At 38.7% G+C, this 18,219-nt stretch overlaps 1 protein-coding gene across 8 annotated transcripts in view; it reads left to right on the top strand.

Moving 5' to 3' along the window:
- RSPH3 (radial spoke head 3) overlaps nt 1–18,219 on the top strand; it is a 95,710-nt gene that overhangs the window by 15,996 nt on the left and 61,495 nt on the right. For 6 of the 8 annotated variants that reach the window (XR_004529320.2, XR_012324964.1, XR_012324963.1 and 3 more), the window contains exons 7-8: nt 2,343–2,429; nt 2,844–3,213. Coding sequence is in view for 2 of the 8 variants with exons in the window: in XM_033867925.2 (XP_033723816.1) it covers nt 2,343–2,429; nt 2,844–3,139 (383 nt within the window). In the remaining 6 variants the exon portion in view is untranslated. Of the gene's footprint in view, nt 1–2,342; nt 2,430–2,843; nt 6,251–18,219 lie in introns of those variants that run through there. The other 2 variants (XM_033867925.2, XM_033867924.2) reach the window with 1 other exon arrangement.

The following is an 18,219-nucleotide window of genomic DNA, read 5'->3' as shown; positions in this document are numbered from 1 at the left end:
TCCTCTTCATGGTTCAGATTTATCGCGTGCCCATTTTTATTTTGAATTGGAATCTTTCTGAAACAAATTTTAAAATCAATTACAGTTGTTTTAAGAAAGAACTGTTACTAGTAAGAGGTGCATTATAAAGATCTTGATTTTAGGATGTTTACTTTCATTGAGAAACAATATTGGATAGTAGAAAGAAATACGGACTTGATGTCAAAAACTTGAGCTTGAATCCCAGTTTTATCATTAACTAAGCTCTATGACCTTCAGTCTCCTCCTGTGTGACACGAGGATCATTTAGGAGCTAAACGTCATAATGTAAATAAAACCTAAACGCGGACTTTTTCACCCAATACGTACTGCAGCATAGTACAGCCCGTGGTTGGTTGAAGCCGCAGATGCAGACCTGCAGATACAGAGGTCTGCCTGCGAAGTCATACGCGGATGTTTGGCTGTGCCTGCGGTCAGCAGCCCCAACCGCCATGTCCTTCAAGGGTCAGTTGTATATGTAATCTATATGTGTAAGTAGTTGTCGCTAAGTTTTTCTCAGTAGACTTCCTATTCCAATCAAAATCTCTTTGGGGACAGCTAGTGAGGTTATGTAATGAGGTGTTTATACTATCCCAGGCATTGTATTAAGTGTTGGAGGCTTCAACAACAACCAAACCAACCTGGTCTCTGCCTTGATAGAACCCGTACCTGTTAGCCATCTCCCAGCATCCCCTCAGAGCCACTCTCCTCAGCTTGGTGTGGCCAAACGGAGGGGAAGAGTTGGCACTTTCTCACTGCCGCCCTCCTTCCTCGGGTTCAAAAGCACTTACATCCATGCTGCTTTGTACACAGGTCCTATTTCAAATGGCTAATACTGTCTGAGGGCAGATATTAGCCATGTCAGTTTTCACCGATGACACACTGAATTCAATACATAAGGGTCAGGTTACAGACAAATATTATTAGTTTACATTTCTATTGTACTTTGCAATTTTTGTCGTGTTTTTCACACATGATACCATTTGGCCCATCCGAAAGGGCTGTGAGGGAGGGAGTATGGCAGATTAAGTCCCATTTTTCAGAAGTAGAAACTGAAGCTCAGAGAACTTGAATTGCTCTTGGACACTCGGCGGGTGCTTAGGTCTGCACTGACTGGGACTCTGACTCCAGGTCCAGTGCCCTTGCCATGCTGCCAGCTTCCCGGGGTCCAGCTGGGCCTCTTGCTGTTAGTCACAGAGGCCAGCAACCTTTTCTGCGTTCATGGGTTGCTGGAAAAGTCAGTTATAGATCATTTAAAAGCTTGCAAAGGAGATTCATGCTTCAGATTAAGACTATTTATAGTAGTGAATATATATTCTATCACACTCTCTCTTGTCACCCATTGAAAAATAACAATTAGGTGCCTGCCCCCAAAAAAAGCTTTTTTTTTTTTTTTGGCCATGCCGCACGGCATGTGGGATCATAGTTCCCCAACCAGGGGTCGAACCTGTGCCCCCTGCAGTTTAAGTGCAGAGTCTTAACCACTGCACCTCCAGAAACGCCCCCCAAAAAAGCCATTTTAAAACATTAAAATGTATATTGTAAGGGACCTTTTTTTTTTTTTTTTTTTTTTTTTTGCGGTACGCGGGCCTCTCACTGTTGTGGTCTCTCCCGTTGCGGAGCACAGGCTCGGGACGCGCAGGCTCAGCGGCCACTTTGTGGCATGTGGGATCCTCCCAGACCGGGGCACGAACCCGTGTCCCCTGCATCGGCAGGCAGACTCTCAACCACTGCGCCACCAGGGAAGCCCAGGAACCATATTTTTTAAAGGCTTATACCATAGAGTAGATTTCCATTTCAGTTTGAACAAATTTATCACTAATGGAAACACCTTGTTTCCAACCCATTTCTACATGGCCTTCTTAGATGCCCTCTGACCCTTACCTCTGAATCTTGATCAGCTTCTGTTGTCCCCAGGCTTCAGCTGGGCTTCAGGTGGAGGTGCCAGCATTGCTCAGTCCTGGCTTTGCATTGCATTTGGCTTGGAGTTCTGCTCCCAGTTCCACACCCCCTGCTTCCACCCCCACCCCCCGCCTCCTTGATTCATCTCACATTGCACCTATAAAGTCAGTTCTAACACCTTTGACCCCAAGGAAGGCCTCATAGTTCTAAAAATACTGTTTCTACTGCAATTGAACAGAAATAGACCAGAAGATATATAGAGAATGTGGTAACAACAAAAGTGATGCTGTATGAGTCTATTTGACATTTTATAATAAGAAAACAATATTGATGTATCTGTAACATTAGGGGAAAACACAAATTCTTCCAATCTATAATGATGCCTAAAAATCACTTAATGAAGTCAACTTTTTAAATTACAGATATTGAGATAGGATTCCTTCCATGGCTAATGAATGAAGTTGACAAAGCCATGGAGCGCAGCATGGTTGGAAGAACAGTGGTTGACAGTAAGTTCTTTTATTTTATTATTTGAAAGTCATCTCTGAAATTTTTCAGTAGAAAGAATATATAGAAGAAAGATATTTTAAAGTTTTGGTTCTTAAATTTTCAGTATACCAGTTATATTAACAAAGATACATAGTTTTACCCTCAATATTAATTTTGGTTCTTGTATAATTTGATCAGAATTAATATCTTCTGTCATTACTTTATAAGTTATATTCTGTTAAAACGGGCATTGACTATAATGCATATTTAGCGCATTAAGTGGCACAGAAGGTAAGTATGTTGACTTTATATAAAAGGTCATGATACAGGGAAGGGACGAGGGCTGGTGAATATTTTGTACTCATCTGTAAGTCAGCATTATAACTACCAAAATACGAAAAATCACAGTGATTTCTGCACCTATAATTTCTCAGTGTTGATCCGTGAGGTGGTTGGGAAACGACTGAGTCTGTATGAGCGTAAGGAGGACAGGCACTCTTCTCTGAAACCTGAGGATGGGCTCAGTGGTCCTGGAGGAATGAGAGACCCACCGGTGGGCTACGAGTTCCAGGATCACGGTGCATCACAGGCACAGAGGCCACTTCCAGACACAGACTCCCTGCAAAGAACACCGTATGATGCAATGTATATGGAGAGAGTGTCATCCCAAGACAGGAAGCTTATGGAAGAAGAAGATGAGCAAACAAATGAGGAAATCCTTCAGGAGTGAAGAACTGTTGCAATAGAGGGGAGCTTCGGAGCCGTGGAACCCAGCAGCAGCCAGTCAGCTTTGCGAGCAATCAGGTAACGATGCGCGAGTCCCCTCAGGTTATGTGCTAGGTTGTGTTTAGTCAACATGTCTTCTTGTCCAATGGACTGAGCAAATCAAATACGTTGAAATAATAAAACTAATTTTTAAAATGAAACTTTATTTAATAGTAGACTATTTAGAAGCTATATTATAACTCTAATGAGCTATATTATAACTCTAATGAGAATTATGTCTAATTACAAGCTTCCCATTACCAGTATATATAACTAATGAATGTATTTTTCCTTAGCCCTTCCATCACCACTGTGTAACTAATATATTTTTACTTACTCTTCCCATTACCACTATATATAGCTAATATATTTTTCCTTAGTTTTGTGGTTTCGTTCTTTTTTTAGTAAGTATGCTATTTAATGTTAGATATCAGTGCTGTCAGCCATTGAGCTTTTCTTCTCTGCAGAAAAACTGTTTAACTTACTCTAACCAAGAATCCCTAAATGTTGGGTAACTGAAAGCTATAGTGCTCTCTCCTTGCAAAGACCAAGAAGTATACCCATATTTGTATAAAATTAAACAGATAGTTACCCCTTCAATCTTCAATCTTCAAGTAATGCTCAAGGGATTCTATGAATTAGTAATATGCTCTCATCTAGTTTTTCACATTCCTGCTATTAAAAAATTTCAGGCAATGCCAATAAAGCTAAAAGTCCCTCCTCAGAGACGACCACTGTCATCGATCAGGTGTGTACCTTCCAGGCCTTTTTCAAGATATTTTTATAGATATAGATTTGAACACCTGGAAGTATATGGGATGTGTTATTTGCATTTTTCACCTAACAGTATATCTTAGACCTTTCAACATTAGTACATATAAATCTCTTTTTAAAATATGGTAAGATATTACCTAGTATGACTGTGTTATAGGGAATTACCATTTGACTTTTTAATCTGAACTTCTCTGGTGAATTTACCTGCACTATTGAAAATCACAGATATTTTATTTCTGAAATTATGAATCTTTAATCACTGAAGTCTTCTGAAGCTTTAGGTAGATATAGTCTGTTTTTCTCAGAATATTTATAAATATATAATATTTATAAATATATATAAATATTTATAAATATATAAATTATTTGAAATAGCTTGCAGTTATTAACACACTTACTTTAGTTTCTTTTTTCTTTTAAAGATTTTTTTTGATGTGGACCATTTTTAAGGTCTTTATTGAATTTGTTACAATATTGCTTCTGTTTTATGTGTTTTGGTTTTTTGGCCACAAAGCATGTATCGTCTTAGCTCCCTGACCAGGGATCAAACCTGCACCCCTTGCATTGGAAGGCGAAGTCTTAACCACTGGACTGCCAGAGAAGTCCCAACCTTAGTTTCTTTTTAAATTAGGTATTAAAAATATATAAGAAAATCTTTCTCCATTTGTAAAATGAACTGCACTGTATGTCTCTATAGCATTTTTCATGATTCTCAAGCTAATTCCCCACATATTATAACCCCACATCATTTTAACCTCAGAGCAACTTCTGCGGTGTATGTGACAATATTTTTATTTTCATTTTCAATCAATCTTTGGTTTGTTCAGCCAGCAAACATTCACTGAGTGCCTTCTGGGTGTGGAGCACCTTGAGGAGGCTGCCTAGCAGTGGAGCTGAGTGAAGCAGGGGTAAAATGAGGAAACCACAGCTCAGGGGTTTTAAGTGATTTGCCCTAAGCGACAAGCCTAGTAAGTAATGGGATGAAAGCTGGAGCCCCAATCTCCTTCCTTCTAATCTACTATACTTTCTTCTGAACAACCTTGAGCCCTTGTGAGGTGCAAAGAATAACTTCAAATAAATTATTGCATTAACAGCATTTTAAAAATTGGAATCACTTCTGTTATTCATTGCTGGGTTAGTTCCATCTTGTTAAAAGGTCGTTACGATCCTCCTAAAATTTACAAAATACTAATTTTGGTAGTAAGACCAGGACATTTTTTTTAATTGGGGTTGTTGTGGATCACTTTTATTATGGGTTGTTCAATACCCACAATTTTAAGAATGCTTTCTAGATGGATTTGAGGTTGATTATCTTCTGCAATTCTAACCTGGCTTTACAGTAAGCCAGTCCGTTAAACACTTTGCAGATGTTTTGCTAAACATCCAGTTCTGAGCTCTATAATTCCATAAGTTAATTCAGTTTATTAAATATACCTACATCTGTAGACCCCACACTGAAGTTGGTTAAGCTTAACTGCCATCCTGTTCCATCCTAGAGAGAAAAAAAATAGTTGCGAAGTTAGGGCACTGTCCCGTGAAGCCGGTTATATATTATCTGTAGGAAAAAATACTGAATGGAAACTTTAAATTGGCTGTGCTCACATTTGCTAATACTCTTCTTACGAGTCCTGTTCCTTTCTATTTTCAACCAACACTAAGCTAACAGAAGCTAAATAGTAATAAAACGGATAATATGTAAGAACTTTATAGAGATTGTCATCCCTGACAAAAATTCCCATATCACTGAAATAGAGCTGAAAGGTAGAAGTGATTTTCTCTAGTGTAGGTATCATGGTGTTTAAGCCATTCTGACTTCTGTTGAGCTGAGGAATATTGGCGTGGGCTGAGAAGTCACTCAGAGCATCACATGGTAGTGACTGAAAGCAGACACCAGAGCCAGACTGCCTGGTCCTGAGTTCTTCGCCACGCATAAGGGGTTTGCCTCTGTAGTTGGGAAAAAGAACTGTTTTATCAGACTGTGGTTTATTTTGAAAACATGTAGGAGAGTGGAGGTTTTGCAGAAGGAAAAAGTATTTGGACATGATAGTTCCTTTAAAACTCATAATGGGTGTGGGAGAAGTGGCATTTTGCATATCGTATCAAAATGTTATGGTGCCATAACCATCCGAATGTTAATGGTACTCATTTCTTCGAACCTAAAAAACTTTCATTTTCTTGTCATGTTGTTAAAACATATTAACCACATCAGCTAAATTTTTCATCTATAATTTTAGTTTTCATATGTTTTATTTACTATGCAAAATCTGTTCCATTCTGCTTTTCTCTTTTGTTTGTGGGTGAATCACAGTTTTATTATGTATTCTGTAGCTCAGTAGCCATAGCCATTTATCTCAGTTTATTTAGCATAAAGGCATTCTGAAGAGGCCCAAATGTGGGTTTGATTTCCCCATAGCCCAATTAACACCTATTGTTTTTTAGCCATAGCTCCTCGGTCTAACCAGAACCAACCTTCTCCAAGCTTCTCCAAGTTTGTTCACAGAGACCCAAACAAAAATGTTACAGATCAGGTGTCACTATCATGAAAAACTACTATTAATGGTATTGGATTGATGTCTCTAATTCTCCCTTTGAATTAGAGCATATTAACCTTTCTGTTTTAGTGCTTTCAACTTACAGATTAAAATTTAATAAATTGATAGCTTAGGTGATATTTTTCTGTTTTTCATAAACCATGAAAATAGCATAAATGAAATATATGAGTTAAAAGATACAGTAGTGGTGTTATAGGTTTGCTTATAAATAAAATCAATCAAGGTATCGAAGTTTGAAATTTCAGTATAAAAATATAACATTTAAAGAATTTAAAATTCTTTTTGAAAATAGAATTTGAAACATTAATACATTTTTATCACAATGTGCATTTATAACTTTTGTAAATTATACATTTTGTTGTTATACATCTTTATATTTATAATGAACTTGTGTGTATGGTCTTCTAACATTTTGGATTATATTGATGTCTATTTTTACCACTAGGTGTCAGTAAATCCCTAAAGTAAAGTTGACTTGCCTCCAACGTCATACATAATTTAATGACCCTAAAGAGACCTTGGTAGGCAAAGAGTTCAGAAATATATTGTACTCCTTGGAGACTCTAGACCAGGGGTCCCCAACTCCTGGGCCGCGGATCACTACCGGTCCTCAGGCTGTCAGGAGGCGGCCGCACAGCGGGAGGTGGGCAGCGGGCCAGCAAGCAAAGCTTCATCTGCTGCTCCCGTCACTCGCATTACCGCCTGAACCATCTTACACCTCCCCTATCCCTGGAAAAATTGTCTTCCACGAAACCAGTCCCTGGTGCCAAAAAAGTTGGGGACTGCTGCTCTAGACTCACACTGAATATTTTATCTTGCCCTAAAGTCATCTGCCAGCTCTGCAGGGACTGCAGCAGACTCCACCCTGTACCTCAGACCCTTAAAATGGTGGTGTTAGAATGGACGTTAGCTGTATGTACTCCAGTCTTCTATCCAATACAGCATCCTTAACAGGTGGTCACTTAGTCTTTGTTTAATCACTAAGGACGGGGCTTTCCCTTTATGAGCTGCCCTAGAATAGTGATTCTATCTTATTTAGTTTTGTCTCCCCAGGCTCAAGCTATGGTAAATACTTAGTCAATTACATTGTTTGACAGTTCTCATTATGAGAAACCTCTTCTATACTGAGTCAAAATCTGTCCCATTATAACCTATTCTTTTTCGTTTATAACCTGTAATCAATTGGCATGATTATGGTGGAGGGAGACAGAATAATTTTATTACCATACCAGCACTGTCCTGTACTCCAATAGTTTTTTCTTTTTTCCAAGTTTTTCTTTCTCCCAATGAAGTACCACCACTGTTCCCAATTATTCCTTGTATGGCATAGTTTTAGAACTACTCACTCTCCATCCTGGTTACTGTTACCTTGAAACTCCTATTTGGTCAAAGTCATCTTAAAACATGTTACCCAAAATTAGGTATCCTACTATAGATATAATCTGACTCAGCAAGGAGTATTGTGGGACTATTATCTCCTATGATTTGGACATCACCAACTCACTTCTTCTAAATTCAGATATCTAGAAACCTCATTTTTAGAGCATAAGAGAGAGAAAGCCAAAGTGACTTCTGAGCAGTCACAGTGTCCGAGTCCACACATTTTGCCATGGACCATCTAAAGCTATTCTAACATTGCTACCCAATTGGGCTGTTTATTAACCCCACAGCGTATTAGAAGTAGCATATTGACAAGGAGAGAGGGACTGCTATGGGAAGACCGTGGGCTAACATTTATAAGAAAAAAAAGGTAGAAGAAAGGCAGGAAACAATAGATAGCTCAAAAGGCACAGCAGTCTGGGGCCAAAATTGAATATTCCTCATCAGCTCTTGAATACATGATTACATTACAGCACAGTACAGAAATTGATGTTTATGGAAGAAGCACTTCTGGAATGGTGGAGTAAGGACCTCTGAAACTCAGCTCCTCCATAAAAGCAATGAGAACACAGGCAAAAATTGTCAAAAAAATAACATTTTCAGAACTCTGGAAATTAACCAAAGGCTTGCAACAATTAAGAGTATTTATTCAAGAACAGTAGCTGAATCACAGAAGAGTAAGCTTTGTGGCATTTTAACTTGCCCTATTCCCATCTCATTCTTCCCAGCTCCACAATAGCCTTGAAAACCAACAGACTCAAAACCACGGTAACTGAGAAAACAAGCAGCCTATCAGCCACTGGAGGGAGCAAAACATGCCCTAGAGCTATCCGGAAAAGCCATATCCCTAGAAAACTGTCAGTATTTGACCTGTCTGGGGGCTAGCTCCCTGGATAAGTCTTTTTACAGGGCTTATCTTTATTTGACCTGACTCAGAGCTTGCTCGGTGAGGAAAGTCCCAACACCAGGGCATTTGTTTAAAAATAAATAAATAATCAGCAGTAATTGTCTAACATCACAGCTGCCTGAGGTGGAAATGCCAGTTGGAGCAAACAGGAGGCTGGCCAAAAAACTTGAAAAGGAAATCTGAGGAATGTGATGTCCACAGGAGGTTTTGAAAAGCTTCAACATATTCCTGGGAATCTATATGTGTAGGGTGCTTTGTAGGGCTGTTTGCATGCCCAGGAGAGACCTGGGAAGGCCCTTATCTCTCATCCCTGGCTGACCTTGAGGATCTACACAAGCAGGAGTTAAAAGCTAAGTCAGAGTTGTAAACTGCTGAAATACTGAGGGTGTGTCTCGACACACACAGAGCCCCTCAGCAAAGGGTGTAAGACTTACTGGTTCAGGGCACTTAAGAAATCTCTCTAATCCTTAGCTGAACACTAAGCTAACTGAGCAGACTTCAGTGGCAACACAAAGAATACAGACTTTACAGAATTTGTTCAGGAAGGCCATTAAACAGACAAACACCAACAAAAAACCCAGGTTGAAGGGGTAGAGCAAGAATCTGATGTCCAGAGTTACCACATTTTAATTCTTTAAAATGTTCAGGGCCTCTCTGGTAGCGCAGTGGTTAAGAATCCACCTGCCAATGCAGGGGACACGGGTTCGAGCCCTGGTCCGGGAAGATCCCGCATGCTGTGGAACAACTAAGCCCACGAGCCACAACTACGGAGCCTGCACTCTAGAGCCTGTGAGCCACAACTACTGAAGCCCATGCGCCTAGAGCCCATGCTCTGCAACAAGAGAAGCCACTGCAGTGGGAAGCCCACGCACCGCAACGAAGAGTAGCCCCCGCTCACCACAACTAGGGAGAAGCCCATGCGCAGCAACAAAAACCCAACGCAGCCAAAAATAAATAAGTAAAATAAAATGTTCAAATTTCAACAAAAAATACACGACATGCAAAGAATAAGAAAGTATTGCCCATGCAGAAGAAAAAACAAAGCAGTCAATAGAAACTGTCCCTGAGAAAGTCCAAATTTTGAACCTATTTAACAAAGACATTAATCAGCAATTATAAATATGTTCAAAGAACTAAAGGAAACCATGTCTAAAGACTTAAAGTATGAGAATGATTCTCACCCAAGAGTGAATATCAAGAGGTAGAAATCATAAAAAGGAACCAAATAGAAATTCTCGTGTTGAAAAGTACAATAACTGAAATGAAAAATTAACCAGAGGGCCTCAGATGTGAACTGTTAGAAGAAAGAAGCCATGAAATTGAAGTTAAATCAATTGATATTATCCATTCTGAGGAATAGAAAGAAAAATGAATGAAGAAAACTGAATAGAGCCTCAGAGACATGTGGGACACTATAAGAACACTGACAGACACATAGTGGGAATCCCAGAAGGAGAGGAAAGAGAGAAAGGGGCAGAAAGAACACTTGAAGAAACCATGGCTGAAAACATCCTCAATTTGATGGAAAAAAAATGTTAATATTTACATCCAAGAAGCTCAGTAAACTCCACGTATAATAAACTCAAAGAGATCCACAATTGCACACATCATAGTCCAACTGCCAAGAGACAGAGACAAAGACAATTCTGAGACAGCGCCACCAGGGAAGCCCCATAGTGGGTTTTATATATCATTTTTTTCACTGACTGTTTCTCAAGTAACTTTAATTCAAAATAATCAATATGCCACTGAGACATATTTGGGGGCAGCCTGCCCTGGGCCTCAACAGCAGCAAGACAAAAATAACTCATCATATACAAGCGCTCCTCAATATTAACAGCTTATTTTTATTCAGTCACCATGGAGGTCAGAAAGCAGTAGAATGATGTACTCAAAAGTGCCAGAAGAAAAAGGCTGCCATTCAGGAATTTTATATCCGACAAAACTGCTCTTAAAAAAGGAAGGAGGGGGCTTCCCTGGTGGCGCAGTGGTTGGGAGTCTGCCTGCTGATGCAGGGGACACGGGTTCGTGCCCCGGGCCGGGAAGATCCCACATGCCGCGGAGCGGCTGGGCCCGTGAGCCATGGCCGCTGAGCCTGCGCGTCCGGAGCCTGTGCTCCACAACGGGAGAGGCCACAACAGTGAGAGGCCCACATACCACAAAAAAAAAAAAAAAAAAAATGGAGGACGTAGGCAATCTGAATAAGCCTATATCTGTTAAATAAATTGAATCAATAGTTAATAACCTTACAAAACAAAACACCAGGCCCACATGAGTTCACTGGTGAATTCTACCAAACATTTAACACATTATACCAATTCTCTACAATTTCTTTCACATAATAAAAGCAGAGGGAATATTTCCTAACCTACTCTATGAGACCAGCATTACTCTAATACCAAAATCAGACATAGACATTATAAGAAAACTACAGACCAATATCTCTCATGAACCTAGTTGCAAAAATCTGCAAGAAAATATTAGCAAATTGAATTCAACAACGTATAAAAAGAATTATAGGGGGCTTCCCTGGTGGCGCAGTGGTTGAGAGTCCGCCTGCCGATGCAGGGGACACGGGTTCGTGCCCCGGTCCAGGAAGATCCCACATGCCGCGGAGCGGCTAGGCCCGTGAGCCATGGCCACTGAGCCTGCGCGTCTGGAGCCTGTGCTCCGCAACGGGAGAGGCCACAACAGTGAGAGGCCTGCGTACCGCAAAAAAAAAAAAAAAAACAATGGAATGGCACATGGAAATGCTAACTGGTCAGTAATTACATCAAAATTAAATGGGTTAAATGCTACAATCAAAAAGCAGAGATTGGCAAAATGGATTTTTAAAAAACAATTTAACTGTACTATCTATAAGAGACATAATTTAGATTGAAAGAACCATTGGGTTGAAAGTAAAAGGATAGAAAAAGATATGACATGCAAACAGTAACTAAAAGAGAACTGGAGTGGCTATACTAATATCAGACAAAATAGACTTTAAGACAGAAATTGTTACAAGAGATAATGAAGTGTATTATATGATGATAAAAGTATCAATTATCAGGAAGACATAACAATTATAAACACATAGGAATATAACAACAGAACTCCAAAATAATGAAGCAAAAACTGACAGAACTAAAGGGAGAAATAGACAATTCGAAAACAACAGTTGAGGACTTCAAAACCCCACTTTCAGTAATGGATCAAACAACTAGGCAACAGATCAACAAAAAAAATAGAACATGGGAACTACATTATGAACCAACTAGGATTACACATCCATAGAGCACTCCTCCCACCAACAGAATATATATTCTTTTCAGGTGTACCTGGAACATTCTCCAGGATAGGTGATGTTCGGCCATAAAATAAGCCTTAATAAATTTGAAATATTAAAGTCGTACGAAGTATGTTCTCCAACCACAATACATTTAAATTAGAAGTCAATAACAGAAGGACATTTTGGAAATTCACAAATATGGAAATTACACATACCCCTAAATAAATAGGCCAAAGAAGAAATCACAGGAAAATTAGGAAGTATTTTGCGATGAATGAAAACTAAAATATAACTACCAGGGCTTCCCTGGTGGTGTAGTGGTTGAGAGTCCGCCTGCCGATGCAGGGGACACGGGTTCGTGCCCCGGGCCGGGAGGATCCCACATGCCGTGGAGCGGCTGGGCCCCGTGAGCCATGGCCACTGAGCCTGCGCGTCCGGAGCCTGTGCTCCGCAACAGGAGAGGCCACAACAGTGAGAGGCCCGCGTACCACATACACACACACACACACAAAATATATATATATATATCTCTACCAAAATTTATGGGATGCACCTACTTTTTTTGTTTGTTTGTTTGTTTGTTTTGGGCCATGCTACGCAGCTTGCGGGATCTTAGTTCCCCAACCAGGGATTGAACCTGTACCCTCAGCAGTGAAAACGTGGAGTCCTAACCACTGGACCACCAGGGATTTCCTTTTGTTTAAAAGAAGAAAGATCTTAAGTCAGTAACCTAACCTTCCACCTAGGAAATTAGATGATGAAGAGTGATATAAACTCAGAGGAAGCAGAAGGAAGAAAATAATAAAGGTTGGAGTAGAAATAAACGGAGAATAGAAAAACAATAGAATCAATAAAGCCACAAGTTGGTTCTTTGCAAATATCAACAAAATTGACAACCCTTAGCTAGACTGACCAAGAAGACTCAAATTACTAAAATTACAAATGAAAGAGAGGATATCACTACCAACTCTACAGTAATAAAAAGGATTATTATAAGAATATTATGAACAACTGTATGCTACAAAGTTAAATAACCTAGATGAAATGGACAAATTCCTAGAAAGACACAGATTACCAAAACTGACTTAAGAAGAAATAGAAAACCTGAATATACCTATAACAAATAAAAAGATTGAGCTAATAATTTTTAAAACTTTTCACAGAAACCCAGGCTAGGATAGCTTTACAGGTGAATTCTAATAAGCATTTAAAGAAAAAGTGATACCAATCCCTCACAAACTCTTCAAAACATAGAAGAGGGAATACTTCCCATTTCATTGTATGAGGCTAGTTTACCTTGATACCAAAGACGTCAAAAGAAAACTACAGATCAACATCCTTTAAAGTCATAGTTGCAAAAATCCTCAACAAAATACTAGCAAATTGAATCCAGCAACATATAAAAAGTATTATGGGGCTTCCCTGGTGGTGCAGTGGTTGAGAGTCCGCCTGCCAATGCAGGGGACGCGGGTTCGTGCCCTGGTCCGGGAAGATCCCACATGCCGCGGAGCGGCTGGGCCCGTGAGCCATGGCCACTGAGGCTGCGCGTCCGGAGCCTGTGCTCCGCAACAGGAGAGGCCACAACAGTGAGATGCCCGCGTACCGCACAAAAAAAAAAAAAAAAGGATTATGTATCATGACCAAGTGGGATTTATCCCAAGGATGCAAAGTTGTGAAATCTGAAAATCAATCGATGTCATATACCATATTAATAAGATAAAGAACAAAACCTGATCATCTCTATAGATGCAGAAACAGCATTTGACAAAATTCAATTTTTTTAATTAAAGCAGCCAACAATACTGGGAATAGAGGAGACCTCCCTCAGCCCTATAAAAGGCATTTAGGAAAACCCCACAGCTAACATCATAATGTAATGTGAAAAACTGAATGCTTTTTCCCCGTAAGATCAGGAACAAGACAAAAATGTCTACTCTTGCCGCTTCTATTCAACATTGTACTGAAAGTTCTGGCAGTGGCAGTTAGGCGGGAAAAAATAAATAAAAGGCATCTAGCATCCAGATTGGAAAGGAAAAGTAAAACTATAATTGCAGAAGACATGGTCTTGTGTACAGAAATTTTAAGGAATCTACGAAAAGACTACTAGAACTAATAAATGAGTTCAGCAAGTTTTCAGCCTATGAAATCAATAGTATGCAAAAGTCAATTGTATTTCTATACACTAGCAATGAACAATCTGAAAGGAAATTAAGAAAGCTATTTTATTTATAATAACATCAAAAGGAATAAAATACTGAAGTATAAACTTAACCAAAGAGATGCAGAACGTACATAATGAAAACAACAAAACTGATGAAATTAAAGACCTAAATAAATAGAAAGACATTGTATGTTCCTGTTGGAAGACAATATTGGAAAGATGGCAGTGCTCCCCAAAGTGAGCTGCAAATTCAGTGCAATACCGATCAAAATCCAAACAGTCTTTTTTTCAGAAATGGAAAAGCCTATCCTACAATTCATATGGAATTTCAGGAGAACCAAAAAAAAAACCTAAACAATCTTGAAAAAGAAGAGCAAAGTCATAGGACTCACACTTCCCAATTTCAAAACTTACTACAAAGCTACAGTAGTGAAAACAGTGTACTGTGGGATAAAGATAGATGTATAGATCAACAGAGAGTCAAAATAAACCCATACATTTATGGCCAATTCATTTTCACAAGTGTTCAGAACTATTCAGTGGAGAAAGAATAGTCTTTTCAACAAGTAGTGCTGGGACAACTGGATATCCACATGTAAAAGAATGAAGTTTGACCCCTACTTCACACCATATGCAAAAATTAGCTCAAAATGGATGAACTCATATGGATTTAGCTCAAAGACCTAAATGTAAAAAGCTAAAACTTTAAAACTCTTGGAATAAAACATAGGAGTATAATTGTGTGACCATGGGTTAGAAAATGGTTTCTTATATATGACATCAAAAGCATAAATGACAGAAGAAAAAAATAGATAAATTTGATTTCATCAAAATTTTAAATGTTCTTCAAAGGACACCATCAAGAAAGCAAAAAGACAAACCACAGAATGGGAGAAAACATGTTCAAACTGTATACCTAATAAGGAACTTATATCTAAAATATACAAAGAACTCTTAGACATTTTTCCAAAGAATTTAAACAAATGGGCAATGAGCACATGAAAGGGGTTCAATGTCATTAGTCAACAAGGCAATACAAATCAAAATCACATTATTATACTACTTCATACCCACTAAGGTGGCTAAAATCAAAGCCAGACAATAGCAAGAGATGATGAAGATAAAGAGAAATTGGAAAGCTCATTTACTGCTGCTGGAATTGTAACATGGTACAGCCACTTTGGAAAACAGTCTGGCAGTTTCTTAAAGTGTTAAACGTAGAGTTATGTATGACCCTGCAATCCACTCCTAAGTATTCCATTTCTCCACCCAGGAGAAATAAAAACATATCCACACAGAAATGTGTACATGAATGTCCATAGCAGCATTTTTCATAAAAGCCAAAAAATGGAAATCTAAATATCCATCAATGAATAGATAAAAAGTAGTATATCCAAACAATGCAATATTATTTGGCAATAAAAAGAAAGAAGTGCTGTTTATATGCTATAACATGGATGAAGCTTGAAAGTAAATTATGCTGCAGAAAGAAGCCAGTCATAAGTCACATTATGTCATTCTATTTTCTGTGAAATGTCCAGCATAGGCAAATCCTAGAGGCAGAAAGTAAATTTGTGGTTGCCAGAGGCTGTAGAGGGTGTAACTGGAATGCCTGCTAATGGGTATTAAGTAATGAAAATGCTCTGAATAGTGGTCATAGTTGCACCAAGTAGTACATTTTAAATGGATGAGTTTTATTATATGTAAGTTATGTCTCCATACAGCTGGCATAAAAAAGTTAATGTTTATAAAGATGACCTTGAAGCATCAAAAAATTAGTGAAATTATGTTCAGTGCATTCCATGTAAGATTCTTAGTGTGTAATGCTCTATAGAAAAAAATTGAAGATCAGACAACTGCACAATTTTGCTGTCCACAATAATTTATTCTTCAGTCTTCCTGGATAGATGAAAGACTGTTTTTCTGCCCCAAATATGTTCAGTAATTGAGGCTTCCTATAGATAAACTAGTTTTTGCTGTCGCACAAAGAAAGAGCACCATATTCTCAGTCTTTTGAATTGTTGCTCCTTCAGATATACCTACCTTAGGATAAAGAGTTCCATCAAAGAATTTCAGAAGAGCAGATTTCCACCACCCAATAAGTAACCAATAACTAAAAAGCTTTCCCCTTCAAAACAACAAAATATACATAGGGAAAAAACCCAGCAAACATACTGCTTTTAATTTTCTACAAGTGGAATTTTTTTTGCAAATATTCTTTGCTGACTTAGGGTATATGACTATATCTTAGTCATTTAGGAAATATTTAAATCCATTAGGAAATTCCAACTGTCAGAATAGTAAATATTTTTAAAATTCCAAAAAAATAAAGAAAAACTTAAGTTTTAAACCCTAGAGATGGCTGAGATACAATACCAATTTATTTACAAGTCAATCCTTCTTGCCACATTATGGTTTCTAACCCATTCTACCATGAGTTCACTGTGAGTCTACCAGAAGAATTTCTGCATTTCAAGGTGAAAGAATTTTCGTAGCCATCAAAATTCAGCAAGCAAATAAAGTTGATGATTTATGGCAGGACATCGGTTATGTATGGATTTCAGGCCCTAAAAATGAGTTGAAGACCATCTAATCATAGTACAGAAAGAGACTTGAGAACCTTTCCAATCCTGTGGATCTCAAAATTCGATTCAGTCCACAAAAACTCTTCATTGAGCGTGGCAAACGTCAAAAAATAAGGACAACGCTATGAGTTTTTTGTTTAAAGATCTTTAATTCTGAGATTGTATTTGGGAAGGGGGTGATGAAAGAAATTGAAATAAAGGTAGCAGAGGGTAGTTGCTTGGGATTTTTCCCTCTACATGTGCATTCTTAAACTTGTTTTTTAAAAGTTATGAGTCTGTGGAATCTAAAAATGTAGGAATACTTGTCCAGACCTCCCTCATCTCTTGAGTAGGGTACATATATTAATGACTCATGACAATGCCCATCCTATAAATGAAACTAGCAAAAATTCTTTTCATTGGGAGTGAGAGGAGGCTTGAAATTTTACTTTCTATTATCACTTTCAAGATCTACAGACTTTTTTTTTTTTGCGGTACGCGGGCCTCTCACTGTTGTGGCCTCTCCCGTTGCGGAGCACAGGCTCCGGACGTGCAGGCTCAGCGGCCATGGCTCACGGGCCTAGCCGCTCCGCGGCATGTGGGATCTTCCCGGACCGGGGCACGAACCCGTGTCCCCTGCATCGGCAGGCGGACTCTCAACCACTGCGCCACCAGGGAAGCCCCTATAGACTTTTTTATTGAAGTGTAATTGATTTACAATATTATATTAGTTTCAGGTGTACAACGTAATGATTCAATATTTTTATAGATTGTAATTCATTTAAAGTTATTATAAAGTATTAGCTATATCCCCTGTGCTGTACAATATGTCCTTGTAGCTTATTTATTTTATGCATAGCAGTTCGTACCTCTTAATCCCCTATCCCTACCTTGTCCCTCCCCTCCCCATTCTTCTCCACACTGGTAACCACTGATTAGTTCTCTATGTCTGTGGGTCTGTTTCTGTTGTGGTATGTTCATTCATTTGTTTTATTTTTTAGATTCCACATATAAGTGATAACACACAGTATTTGTCTTTCTCTGTCTGACTTATTTCACTAAGCATAATACCCTCCAGGTCCATCCATGTTGTTGCAAATGGCAAAATTTCATTCTTTTTTATGTCGGAATAATACTCCATCATATATATACCAGATCTTCTTTATTCAGTCATCTGTTGATGGACACTTAGGTTGCTTTCATATCTTGGCTATTGTAAATAATGCTCTATGAACATTGGGGTGCATGTATCTTTTCAAATTAGTGTTTTTGTGGGGTTTTTGGATATATATACCCAGGATTGGAATTGCTAGGTCATATGGTAGCTCTATTTTTAGTTTTTTAAGGAACCTCCATCCTGTTTTCTATAATGGCTGCACCAACTTGCATTCCCATCAACAGTGCACTAGGGTTCCCTTTTCTTCACATCCTTGCCA

Source organism: Tursiops truncatus, chromosome 12 (genome assembly GCF_011762595.2).
Source record: "Tursiops truncatus isolate mTurTru1 chromosome 12, mTurTru1.mat.Y, whole genome shotgun sequence".
In the NCBI taxonomy this organism is placed as follows: Eukaryota; Metazoa; Chordata; class Mammalia; order Artiodactyla; family Delphinidae; genus Tursiops; species Tursiops truncatus.
Note: the sequence above shows the minus strand (reverse complement) of the source record. Positions and strands in the feature narration are given on the sequence as shown.